Source organism: Podarcis vaucheri, assembly GCF_965113315.1.
Source record: "Podarcis vaucheri genome assembly, chromosome: 3".
Classification (NCBI taxonomy): Eukaryota; Metazoa; Chordata; class Lepidosauria; order Squamata; family Lacertidae; genus Podarcis; species Podarcis vaucheri.
This window is the reverse complement of record NC_138761.1, coordinates 73213805-73229539: the sequence shown is the minus strand read 5'-3', so window position 1 is coordinate 73229539 and position 15735 is coordinate 73213805. Positions and strand designations below refer to the sequence as shown.

Sequence of the window (15735 nt, the reverse complement as noted above, 5' to 3'; positions counted from 1 at the left end):
TATTCTGTTATATTGTCAATCACTTGTATTGAAATTATTCCTTCTAAAATATAGCACAAAGATGTATAGAGAGCTACTTCATCCCACCCCCAACAACAAATATTTATTACAGTCGTAGACCAGCATAAGGAGGGAGGGGTACAATAATTTAAAATCTAAAACCCCCTCCCCCAAATTATAGGTCTTTGCTAATCTAATGAACAGCACAAGGTATGTGACCATTACTTTAAAGAATACTTTTTTTAACACACACACACACACAGTTAATCTTTGAAAATAATATTAAAATGAGAATAATCGTACCTGGCATTCCTCCAACAAACACAGGCTCCCTGTGGTCAGTTGCTCTTGGATTTAATGGTCCTACTACATGATTCACTTCTGAATCTACATCCAACTGTACCACATTAGCATCTCTAATAACTGTCATATGAAGCAAAAAAGAATAATATTCTGTTATATTGTCAACCACTCTTCTTTCTGATTTTTCTTGCATGCAAGCATGTAAGCATACAGTACTCATAAATATATGAAAATCCCAAAGAACTAGACTATTTTCCCATGGCCTGGATATGCTCTCATATCTGAATAGCTCAGTAGGTCCCAACATGGATCTTATAACTCCAAAGCATAGCTTGTCAACTTTCAGATTTGAAAATAAGGGATCAGCAGCCTCACCTGTCCCGGGGACAGTCTATGGGATATCTAAAAATCCGGGATAGCAATGGGGAAACGGCGCTGAGATAAGGGAATTTCCCACAAAAAAAGGGAAGGTTGACAGCTATGCTCCAAAGCCATGGGCAGGATTTACCTAACAAATCCCGTAAGTGGACGCTGTGCAAGGGCTTCAAATTGCACCATGGGGCTTTCCCCCTTCTGCCTCTGAAATTAGCTGGGAGGGGACTTGTGAGAACCTCAAGAACAGCACAAGCTGAAATGCTGAAAATGGAAATGACATTTAACCTCCCTCCCATGCTTAGGACAAATTACATACATCCTAATATAACATGGCATTCTTCCCCACACCCTGTTATGCAAGTAGCCTAGAAGCAGGGAAATAGATAATGTGACAGATATTGCAAAAGATGATAGGAGATTAATTGGATGTTTTCCATTTTCAGTAGCAGCCAAACTCTTAACCACAGAATTTTGGATACATTGTCACCCTTTTTCAGACCAAGCACTACCTGATTTCCACACATGCATCGCCTTATAATTCTAAGTCATTTACATACATGACATGATTCACAGCCCTAGCCAGTATTGATAATGTTCAGGGATGCTGGGAGTTGTGCCCCAACAACATCTGAAGGGAGCACCCCATCAACCATCCCTGATTTAGAGTACTGATGAGAGGGAAGATCAGAAATCAACACTGAACAGGACTTTAGATGTTCACTCACCTGCAATTCTGTGCCATCGGCCATCACAGAGATTCTGTTTTGGTGTAACTGAGGTTGAGAAGTCTTTGATGCCATTGTTCAGCTTCACAATGACCTGGGAGAACCATTTGGTTCACATTTAAAACCTTAGTTTTGACTGGAAATATTTAATTAAAATGCATAAAGCGGTGTAAAGGCTTTTTAACATACTGTTTTCCAAATGAGTCAGCATGAATTTATACCACAGGCATAAGGTCTACATTTCTTCACAAAGTGAAATCCCATACATGTATGCTCAGCTGTAAATTTGAGTTTCACAGGGCTTATTTCAGGTATGTCTATAGGATTGCTTGCAAAAATCCTGGATGGTTGATTACCACCTCCAAAGTCTACACGAGGTGAGCCTGAGAAATAGTGGCTTGCCAATGGGGACCTAGTGAGCTTTTTTTTACCATGGCATAATTTGAACCAGGACATCACTTTCAGGATTTACACCATACCAGCACTACCATAGCCTTCAGATGAAATATTTCCAGCATTTAAAACACAAAAGGAGGCTACAGTTTGTTAAATAAATAACATAAAGTAATTGGTTCTCAGAACCACTTAGCACTGCTACATTACACTGTATAATTCATTGGAAAAAATGTGGTCTTTCCTAAGCTTGTGCCCAACATAAAATATAGTGACTAACAAAACATAAATTTTAAATTGTAGCAAAACCTCTTAGCTTCTACCAGTATCAGTTGCTGTGATAAAAACGATTCCATTTCTATGGTGGCAGTTACAGAGCTTTGAGGATGGACTGCTCAGAAGGACTTCATTCGCTGAAGCTAAGCGATGCTGGTACTGTCCTCTAGGCTGAGGCTTTGCTATCCAGAATAAACTTGTCTCAAGGACCGTATAATGCTTTCATAGCTATCTAATTCTTGAGGTCTTTGGCTTTTTTGTCACTCCCCCCTTTATTATTCAAGGACACCCAAACACATTCACAGGAAATGGTATTTGTGATGCATGCTATAAAGAAATTATCACTTGATCCAAAACTAAAGAAAAATTACCTAGCTAGCCTAGTGGTGCTGCCAGGGCCATTCAGCAGACAACACAGCCGGGCTGGTGTACCAAACTTTTCATAAGACCATTGAGCTCAGGGTCTAAAATCAACTAGGGCTGCACTCCCAACCACATCTACTCAGAAGTGAGTCTCACTGAATTCAGTGGGGCTTACACCCAGATAAGGGGGGTTAGGATTGCAGTTTAACTGCGCAGCTCCTAACCTGCAATCTCTTAGCAGTTACTGGAGACCACAGAAGGGGAGTGTGTGTGCTTGGATCTTGCTCGAGGGTTTCCCACAGGGATTTGCTTGGCCACCATGAAAACAGGATGCTGGACTAGATAGGTCATTGGTCTGATCCAGCAGAGCTCTTAGGTAGCAGCTGTAAATTTTGAATTTTTAAGGCAGCAACACAAAATGTCAAATATTTCCCCCCTTCATCTTCACAGTGTTTTTAAAAACTGATGTTACAACTGAAGTTTTTTTTTTTAATTGCGCGGACTCTTAATGCATCTGAAACAGAAGAATTACAACTAGTGTATATTGTGTCTTTTACGGGTAAATGGGATCCCCTTTTTGAGAAATTAGAACCTGTTGCTGTTAAGAGCGTATTTTGGTTTGTACACAGCGAGCATTCGGAAAGGCCTGCATATAAGAATGTAAAGGGAAATATTAGTCCTCCTTCATACCTGCCCTTGTTTCATGTGTACATTCAGGAATTCTCCATTTATACTGTGTGCATGCATCAGGATTCCTGAACTGCTTCGAGGACGGATTTCAAAAATAACTTCAAATTTCAGCCCCAAACTGAAGGATTCATCTGTAGGAGAAAACCATGACAAATCACAGAATGATTTTGTGTTGGTTTGTTTTTTTGCACCAGAGTTAACTGGAAAAAAATAGTCACCTGCTTCAGGACATAAAGATTAACTATGGCTTCCAATTGTGTATATTTCTTAAATATTTTTCATCTTGGGAATATGAGCCCCCCTCCCTTGATAGCATCAAGGAATGATGATTAAGAGCTCTTCAACTCTTCAATTCTTGCTTTAAATATTTTGCCTGAATTTGTATTTGGTGGTATCCAGTTAACTTAAGCCAGTATCATGGCTAAAGTTATGACCATTTATTTCAGTGGGTATCAATGGGTATACTGTATATTATGTATATTAGCAGAATTTCAGTCCATTGCCACTTGAGCAATGTGCTGGTTTTGTGAGAGGGCATGGCTCCATGCTTATCCATTTTTAGGTGAGCAACCACTAGGCACTATTTATGAATTTATAATCACTATTTATAATTTATAGCCTGCAGTTCCTATGCTACAGTAAAACCAAAGACTAATGGCTGGACTTGATTAGTGCCCACTAGTGCTGCCACTGAAATGACTGGAATCTCTTCCTCCAGTGAGGCAGGTTATCTGGAGCAAGGCGGGGAGTGTGTGGAGCAAAGGATTCTACTGTATGCTAATAAGACTACATGGCACCCAGTATAATTTTCAAATAACGGTTTCATTTCAATTTAATTATGTCTCCCCCTCCCGCCCCTTCACTAGGCAACTAGGTATCAATTCAGGCATCAGTCTGATGGATGAGTCAATGGTTAGTGATACATTACCAAGTATAATGTATCCTCCTTCTGATGAAAAATATGTTCCTTCTTCTGACAGGCCTTCAAAACAAGGAGTTACGCTAAAAGTTTGTGAAGGAGAAGTGACTGGTCTTCCATTGAGCTGTAAACTGCCGAGACAACCACTAAAACTGTAGACGGAGTTGATCTGATAAAACAAAACAGATTAAGCAAAATAGTAAAATAAGTAAAAGAGAAAGCCTTTGGCTTTTCCATTTGCTTAGGTGTACAACTGTTTATGGATACTTTTTCAAAAAAGCAATTTAAGGCCAAAAAGAATAGTGGGAGTAATAATGAAATAGCCTATGATTCTCACAGTCTGCTTGGTTCTTTTTGTTAGTGTCAAAGCAGCATGAGTTATTTTCTAATCATATAACTGGAGGTTCTAGTCTAATCTCATTTGATGTAGGAAATTTGGAATGAGATCATTGCCAATGGATCCAGAATATATTAGTGTTAACAGATTCAAATGCAGGATATATTCTGATTCATTGCAAATCATCTCCAATAGATGCAGAGCTTTAAAGCATTTCTGTCCAGTTAGTTCCCATGTTGGTTTGGATCTTAATATATGCCGGCTTTGTTGTAGAAAAATACATTTACCTGGATATTTTTGGCAGCTTTTCCTGGTGCCACACCCCCTACGTAAAAGGGTCTAGCAACTTGCCATGCTTTATCAAAAGAAGGAAGACTGTCTTCAAGCACCCGGAGACCATCAATTGTCAAGCGGCCAATATTTTTCTCCCGAACAAACATTACCTAAAAAAAGGCAGAGGTGAAGTCAACATTAGCATACAGAGACTAGTATACAATATAGAATTGTATAGCATCATATGTATTTCAGAGGAGACTGTTTGATTTATTCCACTACTCTAGAAACTCTTCATCCACTTCACAAGTGGGAGCCTGGTATTTTTATTGCAATAAATCCCAAATGTTTTGACAGACAGATGTTATGCTTTTTTGGAATAGCAGTTTTTTAAAGCACATCATGATCTTTTCTCTTCCCGCTTACATTGTGCCATTGGTCATCATTGTACTTCTCCTGGCTTCTAATTCTTAATTTCCGGTAGCCACTGTTGAACATAAAAACCAGACGGCCGTGGGCAATAAAAAGGGCCATGAAATTTTCCTCCTCTTGATCAGAGACATAGAAGATCATTCCATGGGATGAGTGAGTCTTCAGGCTAATGGAAAACTGAGATCTGTCAAACAAAAACGGCACTTTAATATGTGAACAGAAATTGGTGAACAACCTGCCTTGCACAACTTGATGGGAATATGCGTACAGGGAAAAATAGTTGTGAAATGTCAAAAATTACTTTAGTTAGCTTAGTTTTTATTCCTTCAGTTTTGTAAAAATGCTTATCGGCATTGATTTGTAATATTACAAGTGTATGCTTAGCTGACTGTACCTTTCATTGAAATCCTTTGGTAAGTAATCAAATTCTTGCCGGCTATTTGCTGTTCCTCCAAACAGATATGTATGCTCAGTTGCTTTGGGGCTGCTGAGGAAGGTACAATGTGGGTCCCCTTGAGAAATCTCTTCTTGACCTTTTCTTTTAATGTTTGCTGAAAATTGTGAGGCTGCTATGTTGTCTTTTCCAACCTTCAGACAAACAAACAAACAAACAAACAAACAAATAAATAAATAAATAATAAAAATAGTTGCTACAGAATTGGCAATTCTTCTGTCTACTTGTAGATGTTACTTCAGATGGTCAGATCTAATCTTCACTGTAGTGCTAATATAAATCAGCTCTAATCAAGATTGCACAGGCCCATGGTAAAAACAGCTACCTATTTATTTAAAGCCCTTGGAGAGAGAGGCTACAGGATGTGGAAAGACTCCAGCTGCCCTCACCCATGTTTTCCCTATTAAAATTATATCCCAGCCCTTCTTTGTATATTGCAGCAGACAAAACAGATCTGCAGTCCATCACATTTGATGGGTTCCTCGATTTCTTTTCCTTAAAGGGAAAGAGTCAAGGTCACATACCCCACTCCAGATTTGGCACTGAGAACAGGAATACACAGGCTCATCCCCAGAAAACCGAGCAACCTTTATACTTATCAACTACACCAGTTGATAAGTATAACTACACCAAACTTTTTTCTCTTTGGGCCATTGGAAAATTGCTGATGATTTTTCTGCCTGTTGTAGCAATTGTAATGTGTGGTGCTAGATGCTATATTATTTTTAATTGCATTTTAATGCTTCTTTTATTTCTTACAAATTGTATAACAATTTGAATTCCATAGAACCCTTTCCACTCCTTTCAAGTTGCTGCCTTTTTCTTCTTGCTGCTCTGTCTTTTGTGCGGCTAATCCTCTCCACCCCTTTCAAGTGCCTCTTTCCCTTCTCACTTCTGCTTTGTCCTGGTCACCTTCAGGATAGACCAGACTGCCAGGTTCTACAGCTGCTGTGCTTGCCTTTCTTCACAGACATGCTGTGGACCAGCTGAATGAAACATGCAGACTTCTGGTGGTCCGCAGGCCACAGTTTGGGGACACCAATACTTCCCCCTAAATGAACTAGTATTTTGCAAGTCCAAGATTCAATGGTGTTCAAAGTCTTTGTTCCTTCCAAGACATCATTGAGAGCCAGTGTTGAAGGGAACTTGGGTCCCACCCACTCCATCCCTGGTCTGAAAGCACCATGAGCAGTTGTAAGTCTGGAGCAGCTCACCCTTTTCTTTTGGCTTCCTTTGGGTTTGGAGGAATTTTTTCTTTTCTTATGGAAAAGGGCAGCAGGAGGAGATTCAACAGGACATCCATATAAGGATGCTTGGATTTTCTCAGGATATCGCTGGAAGTCTTCCACCTCAACGTCTTGATCCAATCTGTGTGGTTTTTGAAAAAGATAAAGTTGTTATTCCTAACAATCCACTATGATTGTGCATGTAGGGATTTTCTTCCTTCCCTCTAAAACAAACAACAAATTAAAACAATTTTTTTAAAAAATCCATGTCAGTAAGAACTACCTGCTCATGGAATAGATTCATGGAAACTCAGCCCTTTGCCACTTTTTTTTGCTGCACTTACAGCCAAGCTTTGCTGCATCATTCATATAATTTTTGTATTATATTTCAAACTGAGTGGCTGTATGTCTGTTAGTTAGTGTGTAAATGACTGCAAATGGAAATATAAATGGGATATACGATCTAGATCGCCTTTCATCCTCAAGGGAAAAGCAGAAACAGAAGAGTGTATGGTTGTAGATCGGAGACTTTGCTAACCTTTTAAAACTGCAGGCAATCAACAATTGACTTTATTGAAGTATTCCAGCAGCTTATCTCAGTAGCATATTTTTTAATGCACTCATTACATTTTAAAATCCTGTCCCATCCTAGAAGGCTCTTGGTGGGTACCAAACAATTTAAACACAGCATTAGGTAAAATGGCCAATATTAAGAGGATAACTGCTGTCATGGGCTCAGGGGCTGAGCCACAGGGGAAGGAGGAGATGGAGAGCGAAGGGGAACAATCTGAGGGGAGTTCAGGAGGGTATGCCAGTGATCAGAGAGATTCCATGAGTCTCTCCAGCGAATCAGAGGATTCCCAGAAGGGGGCCCCCAGAGGCAGGGCAAGGGGGGCCAGTGGGGAGTCTCCAAGCGGCAGCTGGAAATCAGGGGTAGCTTCCCCACCAGAGCGTAGAGGGGGGGAAGAATCCCAAGGGTTAAAACAAGAGCCTCCTGCAGAAGGAGAGAGTGAGGCTGGACTGACCACGCCTCCGTCAGAGAGTGGAGAGGCGGAGGGAAGAGCAGGTCCGGCCAGCCTCCCTGAAGGAGAAAGCAGTGAGGGGAGCAGTGTAGCCGTTAGGAGGAAAGGAGGCGGCTGGGCGCGCGCGCCAAGTTCAAATGTGGAGGCGCGCGGGCCAGCAGAAAACCCGGATTGGGAGCCAGGTCCTAAAGCCCGCCGGAAGGGTGGGGAGGAGTCAGAAGAATCCGCCTCCGAAGAAAGTAGGAAGGAGGTAACCCCAGAGGGCAGGAGGACCTGGAGGAGAAAGGAGCAGAAGGAGGAGAGGAAAAGGTGGAGCAAAGCTCGGGTCTTGAACTGGTGTAGGGGAGGGGAGGAGTCAGACGGAGCTTCGCCGGTCTAAGGACTCAGATGTAGCGCTGCGCGCCACGGATGTCAAACCAACCATGAACCACAATAAAGACTTTTGTTTATAAAGAGCAACTGGCGTTGGTCCTCTGTGAGCTAGGACCTGAGGCAGCGCTGACAACTGCTCAATCCTTTGAGCCTGGTTTCAGCAATGACATTAACACTGAAAACATTGCCAGGATAAACAGGTTCATTTATTCTGATTTAGTTATCCTATTACTCAAAAGATGTATCAAGATCCAAATTCTATTACCAAAAGACATGATCACATCCTCAGAAAGCCTATGCAGCAGAAGCTGCCATTGACACAGGTGAATCTGATTTTTCTCTCTTCCGTGCAGCACAGCTCCTGGCTCCTTGCATGGGGTATACAGGGCGGTCCTAGATCCTTGCTCCTTTGCCTTAAGGCAGTAATTGAATCTGAAGCAGGTTTGACAACAAGTGGGTAACTGTTGCTCTCTTATCTTGTTTCTTAGCAGATGACATTACTTTAGCTTCTGTGGCAGAAACTGCTCTTTGCACCTCTGTAGCTATGATGCCCCGGGGTTGTACTCAATGGTTATCAGAGCAGTACATACCCTTACATGGAAATACTACATATCAACATATCACACGACCATGGAGTCAGCGCGTATCAAAACAAACAAAACCAATGCAGTCCCGGGAAAATACAGCCCATTAGGTCTCCCAAAGACTTGAAGCAGAAAATATGTTTTTCATGACACATAAAAAATTGATAACATGAAGAATAACCATATACCCATCAGGAGGAGTTTGGAACCCAAATAGTTGAAGGAACATCTCTATACCAGCTTGCCCGGGCTGCTATCTGTAGGGGTGCCCCTTTTCATCATCCCACCAATGAGCTTGGCTCACTGTGATGCAAGACATGGAGGTTTTTTGTAGTGGTGCTCTCTTTTATGCAACTCTCTAGCCCTGGAGGTACATAGAGTATTAATTACAGTGGTATCTCAGGTTACATACGCTTCAGGTTACAGACTCTGCTAACCCAGAAATATTACCTCAGGTTAAGTACTTTGCTTCAGGTTGAGAATAGAAATCGTGCTCTGGCGGTGTGGCAGCAGCAGGAGGCCCCATTAGCTAAAGTGGTGCTTCAGGTTAAGAACAATTTCAGGTTAAGTATGGACCTCCGGAACGAATTAAGTACTTAACTTGAGGTACCACTGTAATGGGGTTTCAGTGTCATCATAGGCCTGATAGAATCACCCAGGCCATTAGAATATACTAGGCTATGAGGTGAGACCAGCTGTAATTGACATACTCAAATGCTGGAGAAATACTGGTGGTTCATGGTATGGTGTTTTAATTTGTTATTATTGTGCTATAATTGCTTTTATTTTTGTTTTAAACTGCCCCAGGATGGATTAACGGTGGTATAGAAATGCATCAAGTAGCTAAATATACAAGTTGAAATGCACTTGCCTTGTGAAATAAGCGTTGCTTATACACCCGGTGAAGTTGGCAAACTCAGTAGTGATGGGAGATCCACCAAAGTAGAATTTCTTGGTGCTCACTGGCTTTTCCTCACTTTCATATGCTGAATTATCTACACTTTTCTTTTCTTCATCTACCAAAAGCTCAAGTCTGCAGAACAAAATAATGCATCTTACACGGAGTCTTTTAAATTCAGCATGTGATAATATATATTACCCAAGCAACATAGCCATTTCGGTAATGTTGAACTTGATGAACGAGTCACTAGGTGGCACCATCAAACCACGAGTGTGCTCAGAAATGAGAGGCAGCTCCGTAAAACCCCTGGAAATACTGAAGTCACACACATCTTAACTGCAATACCTGGGAGCAAGCCTCGCTGAATTTAGTTGGCCTTACTTCTGAGTAGAGATAGGTGGGATTGCACTATAAATCATTGTCACAGTGCAATCCTACCTATAACACTATGCTTACAGCAGCATCACAGACAAAGGAAATGCAGAAATTGAAAAGCCATTGAGTTTTTATAATATTTCATGTGGCAGGGATGTGAGTGACATTGTTTTGATATGGCTGAATAAAAAGCATGCAGACGCCATGCCCCCACTCATTACTTTCGTACTGATATTTCAGTGTGTGTGACCACTGGGCTGCTGTTGTGGAAACAGATCTAACATGGCAGGACTGCCAAACAGCATCTTGCTAGTTTCAATGTCGCAAAGATATACCAGGCATTTAAAACCTATGCTGCATATTCAGAATATTGACCTATTTCAGGTGCCTATGGGCCTCCACATATTGCTGAACTACAAGTCCTATCAGCTCGGCAAACACGGGCATATGTCCAGGGATCATGGGAGTTATAGTTCAGCAACATCTGGAGGGCCAACGGTACCCTGGACCTGAGCTTTTTATTAATTGTGTTAAATAAAAATATTGCAATACTCTTCTGCTGAGCTGGGGTGTTCCTAGTAGTTTTGGGATACATCTATTCCATGCTGACCTTCTTAAAGAAGATATTAGTGTGGAATGTATTAGTGTGCATTTTGTATTATAATAAATATATCCAAGTGGAGTAATGAACTGTGAGTGTAATAAGATGTGCATCGAAACAAAAATAGTTTTTTTTAATAGTTTTACCTTTCTGGTGAGGCGGATGTAATGACAAAATGGGCTTTGCCATCATTATAAGATCTTTCTCCTGCCTGAACTTTGACTCCTTTAGCATTTAAAACAACAGCTCCCTTCTCCAAGGAAATAGAGAATACATCTGACTGAAACACAGAGAAAAACATTAGACCCACAAGTCAAGGAACGGTTAGTAATAATTCTTGTAATGTAGTTGAGCAAAGTAAGTGTACTGAGATAGAACCAAAACGGACGGGATGTGATGTGTGTGAATGCATTGTGGGGTTAAAAAACCTCATGTTGTAAACACACCTGTTTTGTTTCTAAGTGCTTAAGCATTTTCCCTATCATAGCATTTTTAAAAAAGATGGCGAGGGTGGGGTGGAGAAAGAAATGAGGTCATTTTCTTGGCTGGGATCCAAAAGGACCTAAAAGTTCTGCATATGTGCTCACACTCCTCCCACCCTAACAGTCTTTCAGATTTTCACAACTGCTGTTCAGATGTACCATGATGAGAATTAGGCAGAAGAGAAAGGGTCCTTTGGTAGGAGAAGGGCCACCTCTGCAACAAGGAGTGGCTCCTTTAATGCAATTGTCCCACGGCTCTGGATTGACATTTCAGAGGGGGTTTGAAATTGCACTTTCTACTCTGCTTCTTCATAAATGATGCAATACCTATTTATTCCAGAGTGCCTTTTGCAGCTGATTTGTCACCCACTGCTGTAAATTCGTTGATGCATATTTTTTTATTATGGCTTGATATGTCTTGTTTAACCTGCTCATTGCGTTTTATGTAAGTTGCCTTGGAAAGGCAGCTCGATGTAAATGTTTAAAATAAACAAATTCATCTGGACTGGTGCCATTTCCCCTTTGAACAACTATTATGCCAAATCTTCTAACTGAATCTGAATGTGCAAGGTAGTTTCCAGGAAGTTGTGAAGAAATTCACACATAGAACTGGGCTTCTGGATGTTCAGCTGATTTTTTAGCATTAGTTGCCCAGACCTATGCACACTTTGATTATTATTTTTTAACACCACCATTTAAAAGTCTGAAAGTGGTGATATTTACTGACCACAAATAAATGCCATCCAAAGTTAAACTACGGTTGTATGTACAGGAGTAAGTGCAAATGTGAATGTACATTCACATTTGCACTTACTGTCAGGTCTCAGGGAGAATTTAATACTTTGGCCCCAATTTAGCAAAAGCTGGTTGCACTGAGGTCCACTGAAATAAGAATAATGTTCCACTAATCTCAATGGGACTTTATTTTGACCAAGTTTCTCTGGGTCATTGCCACTGCCATTCAGCCCATAGGCTGCCCTGAAATATATCTACTGACAAAGCTATTTAGAAATAACATTTTATTTAAAAACAACACAGGTTTTTATTATATTTAATGGGGAAACTCTACTTACTCCTTCACTGCAATAGAAGAGCAGTCCATTAGGCTGTAAAGTTCGGAAATTAAATCCACCTTCAAATCCGTTAAAGGGGGAGATTTTCTGGCTGGATGCAATGTAGCTTTCTCCATTGAAATATGCTTTGCGGGACATCTGCTCACCAAACAAACAGAACAGAGGTAGTTGTAGATTTTTTTTTTTAAAAAAATAACAATAGAAGAAACAGAATATGCAGGCCACAGGTGGGCAAGTTTTCATGTTCATAAAAGTCCAGCAACCCCTGTGCTTCACATGTCATTGCTACAGGATATTGCAAACTCTTATTACATGGGAACAGCTCACTTTTAAATGCTGTTGAACAGTACTTCATGAATTGTGTCTCAAGTGGAAGAAAGGGGCTGTCTGGATGATACTCTCCCCCTCTTGGAACCTCTGTGTTATGGCCTGGAAATAGATCCCCCATTGTCAGGGATGAAAGCAAGGGCTCTGAAGCAGAACTGGAAGGCCTCACAGTGCCAGCGCAACAAGCACTCTCAGATAAACCTGCCAGTGCAGGACACCCCCACCCCCAGGATGTGGCACTGCTGTTTTCTGATTGCAAAATGTCCTAGGCTCCAGGAGACTGCTGGAGAAGGTTGGCACCTTTAAGAGCTATTGTGTTAGTTCTTGCACAGGGCACCTGCTGTTGGGAGTCATTAGTTGAATCCTGCTCATAGGGTTGTTGCTGGTATCCACCCATCTCGACAATGGAGCGTGCCTCTGGGGATGAAGTCAAACTGCTGTGTTAGCAGCACCAGAATGACCTTCCTGAGCTGTGAGTAGGGAGGTCCTGGGATGCCCAGACCCCCCCCCCCAGCCTTGCTGTTGTGGTCCAAATGAAAGCAGAATATATTAGGCACCAGCTTGGCTGCAGGAGTTGCTGGAAGGAGGCATACTAGGTGCCATCCAATCACCTTAGGGACTCCACTCTAGATTTGTGTAGGGTTTACTTCTTAGCCTTAGAGCTATTGAAATTAATGAACCTTAGTTAGTCATGTCCATTCATTTCAGTGGGTCTACACTGTGTGGGACTCATATTAGATACAACTCATAATTCTACAAATCAGTTGTTTGGGACTGAACTTTTACGAAATTGCCCTCATATTTTTGTTCAGTTTTGTATTTTGCTTTATGGTTTCTGCAGCTGAAATTCTGCTGTTTGGCATCATACATTTTTGTACTTTACTTGTTTATGCCAAGTATGTGAATCTGAAGATTAAAAGTTAGTTTAAAATATGTCTTCTGAAGTAAGCCTAGAAAGATTTATTAAGCTTTCAGATTTCTTAGTGGGTGCATAGTGTTGGAGGCCTATCACACTGGGTTTTTTTTTAAAATTCAAATTTACTTTCCCCAATCCATAACATAAGGAGCACTACATTTCTATACGCTAAATGAATGTAATTTATTGTGTGTGTATGTATTGTTTTGAGAACATCATCTGTTCCTACCCCCTAAGTATCATAAGCAGATGGGGAGAAAAATAATAATGCTTTGCACTTGAAAAACTGAGGAAAAACTCAGTAGAGATAGGGGAAAATATCAGAATATATAAATGTTGAAAAACACAAACAGAAGATCTATGTACCATACTTACAAGTGATTCTTCTGGGCATCCATAGCCAATTCCCAGAGTTCCTGGTTCCTCTAACAAGTTGAAGTCCTTCTTTTGGAACTGGAAGCCTTTCATGCAGCCTCTAAAGCCTGTGGTGGTGGCTAGGTGTGATCTCATACTACTGTGAAGACACAATGTTTGTTCAGAGGGAGCCAGTTAACCACTTACACAGAGCCACAGCATGCACAGTCATAGGTACAGAAATATTGTGTGATGAATGTCCATTCTACTAGGTTCTGTCTGAGATGCAAGCAAGCAGTGGCTTTTAATAAGGGCTTTTCAGCTGGAACTCACTGGAACTCAGTTACAACATCTCTCAGGTGGGTTCTGGCACCTTTCAGGTGGGTACCATTGCCCTTCTAAGAGAATAAGGTGAGTTCTGGCACCTCTTTTTCTAGAAAAATAGCACAACACTGCTTTTAATCTTACGTTTATTCTTTCTTGCTTTTCTCCAAATTGTAAACCACTTTGTGAGGGCTTGCTCCAAAAGGCAGGATATAAATATTTTAAATAAATAATGAAATATACAATGTTTGCAAAACAATATGCCTACATATATAATTTGTCCTATTGGATAAAAACTTTTTCCCACAGGGTTACATGTTTTAATTTAGCAATGTGGGTGCAGTAAATTCATTGCAACATATAAAATGAGAAATTACTGAAACATTAATGGTGATTGAATGTGGATTATAAACCAACCTAGATTTTAAAATCTCAGGAGGAGCCCCTCCTATATAGATATCAGTAAAGGGCATGCTTTGCTTCTCGTTTTCCACACTTCTGATATGTCTCCTATCCACCAACAAGATCATTTTCTTGGAATTGTGGTATATAACAGATATCTGAAATGCGAAAAAAGGGTGTTAAAAACCACAGTAAATATAGTACATAACTATATGTAATAAGATTCATTAAAAGTTTGTAAAATAAGAGGGCTTTTAAAAGAGAGAAAGACACTTTATTGTCTGTTTACTGTTCATTTGTAATTGTTTTGCAAATATACTTAGTAACTTTGGTGGACTGGAGAGGGCCCATTGGGGCAGTGGTTAAAGCATATGTTTTGTGTTCAGAAGATCCTATTTCTAAAGAAACAAGGCTCAGAGTTCTTACTCAGTTCTTACCTGGCAACTGTAGTTAAGAAGACATACTCAGTTAGCAGTTTCATTGTCACTATCTCTTTCAGAGAGTTTGTTGCCACTTCACTCAACCTGTTCTTGGAAACTGTGTTATTTCCCACTCAATAAAGGTTTTTGGTACTTAATATAATATGTTGCATTATTTTGCTCAATAATCTATAGTTATTTACTTATTTCTTATTATTACACCTTGTCTTTCCGTGTAAAGCACCTAAGGCAGATAACTATAGTGATAATAATACCGAGACGATACATTAACTATAAAAAAAATCAATAAAAGCAAATGTCAGAAAGTCAGCAACAATATACCTCGTGGAATTTTGCATCATTAATCAGAGCTTTCTTCAAATGATCGTCGAGAATCATAGGGCCACTGGGGAAGCCAAAGTCATACTGTAGATACAGGTACCCATTCTGCATCTCTAGGCTGAAGAACATACTCTGCACAACAGACACACAAAACCAGTAAGATTTATCTGAGAGGATTTGTATTTCAGGTATTGATAAGGTTTCACAAATTGTTTGTCAGTATATGGCACAACTGCCTATTACTTTAAATTTATAGCTGTAAGTGAGGCACGAGTGTAGTTCCCTTAATGCAATAACCTCTCCTGTCCACTTCACCCACCTTTTGGAACAGCATAATGTTGGGTGTAGGTACTGCAATAGAAGGAGACAATTTTGCACAAGTGGATGTGCTTTTATACTCACAACAACCATCTATTTATGTTCTTAAACAAGTTTCTCTTTGCTTAGATGACATCTCAGCCAGAGGAACTAATGG

The 15735-nt window shown here is 40.4% G+C and overlaps 1 protein-coding gene and 1 long non-coding RNA gene across 2 annotated transcripts in view; one reads left to right on the top strand and one right to left on the bottom strand.

The window, feature by feature from the left end:
• The window catches only part of LOC309529089, a 176363-nt gene that overhangs the window by 4839 nt on the left and 155789 nt on the right, over nt 1-15735 (top strand). The gene's annotated exons all lie outside the window — the stretch shown is intronic.
• The window catches only part of LAMA4 (laminin subunit alpha 4), a 77819-nt gene that overhangs the window by 2195 nt on the left and 59889 nt on the right, over nt 1-15735 (bottom strand). Inside the window, exons 24-37 of the mRNA XM_082216770.1 lie at nt 15261-15392; nt 14515-14657; nt 13795-13933; nt 12177-12314; nt 10768-10901; nt 9616-9777; nt 6755-6908; nt 5481-5674; nt 5081-5270; nt 4669-4824; nt 4054-4213; nt 3126-3256; nt 1404-1497; nt 304-423 (exon numbers count right to left, since the gene is read on the bottom strand). Of these exons, the coding sequence (XP_082072896.1) occupies nt 304-423; nt 1404-1497; nt 3126-3256; nt 4054-4213; nt 4669-4824; nt 5081-5270; nt 5481-5674; nt 6755-6908; nt 9616-9777; nt 10768-10901; nt 12177-12314; nt 13795-13933; nt 14515-14657; nt 15261-15392 (2047 nt within the window). The remainder of the gene's footprint in view (nt 1-303; nt 424-1403; nt 1498-3125; nt 3257-4053; nt 4214-4668; nt 4825-5080; nt 5271-5480; nt 5675-6754; nt 6909-9615; nt 9778-10767; nt 10902-12176; nt 12315-13794; nt 13934-14514; nt 14658-15260; nt 15393-15735) is intronic.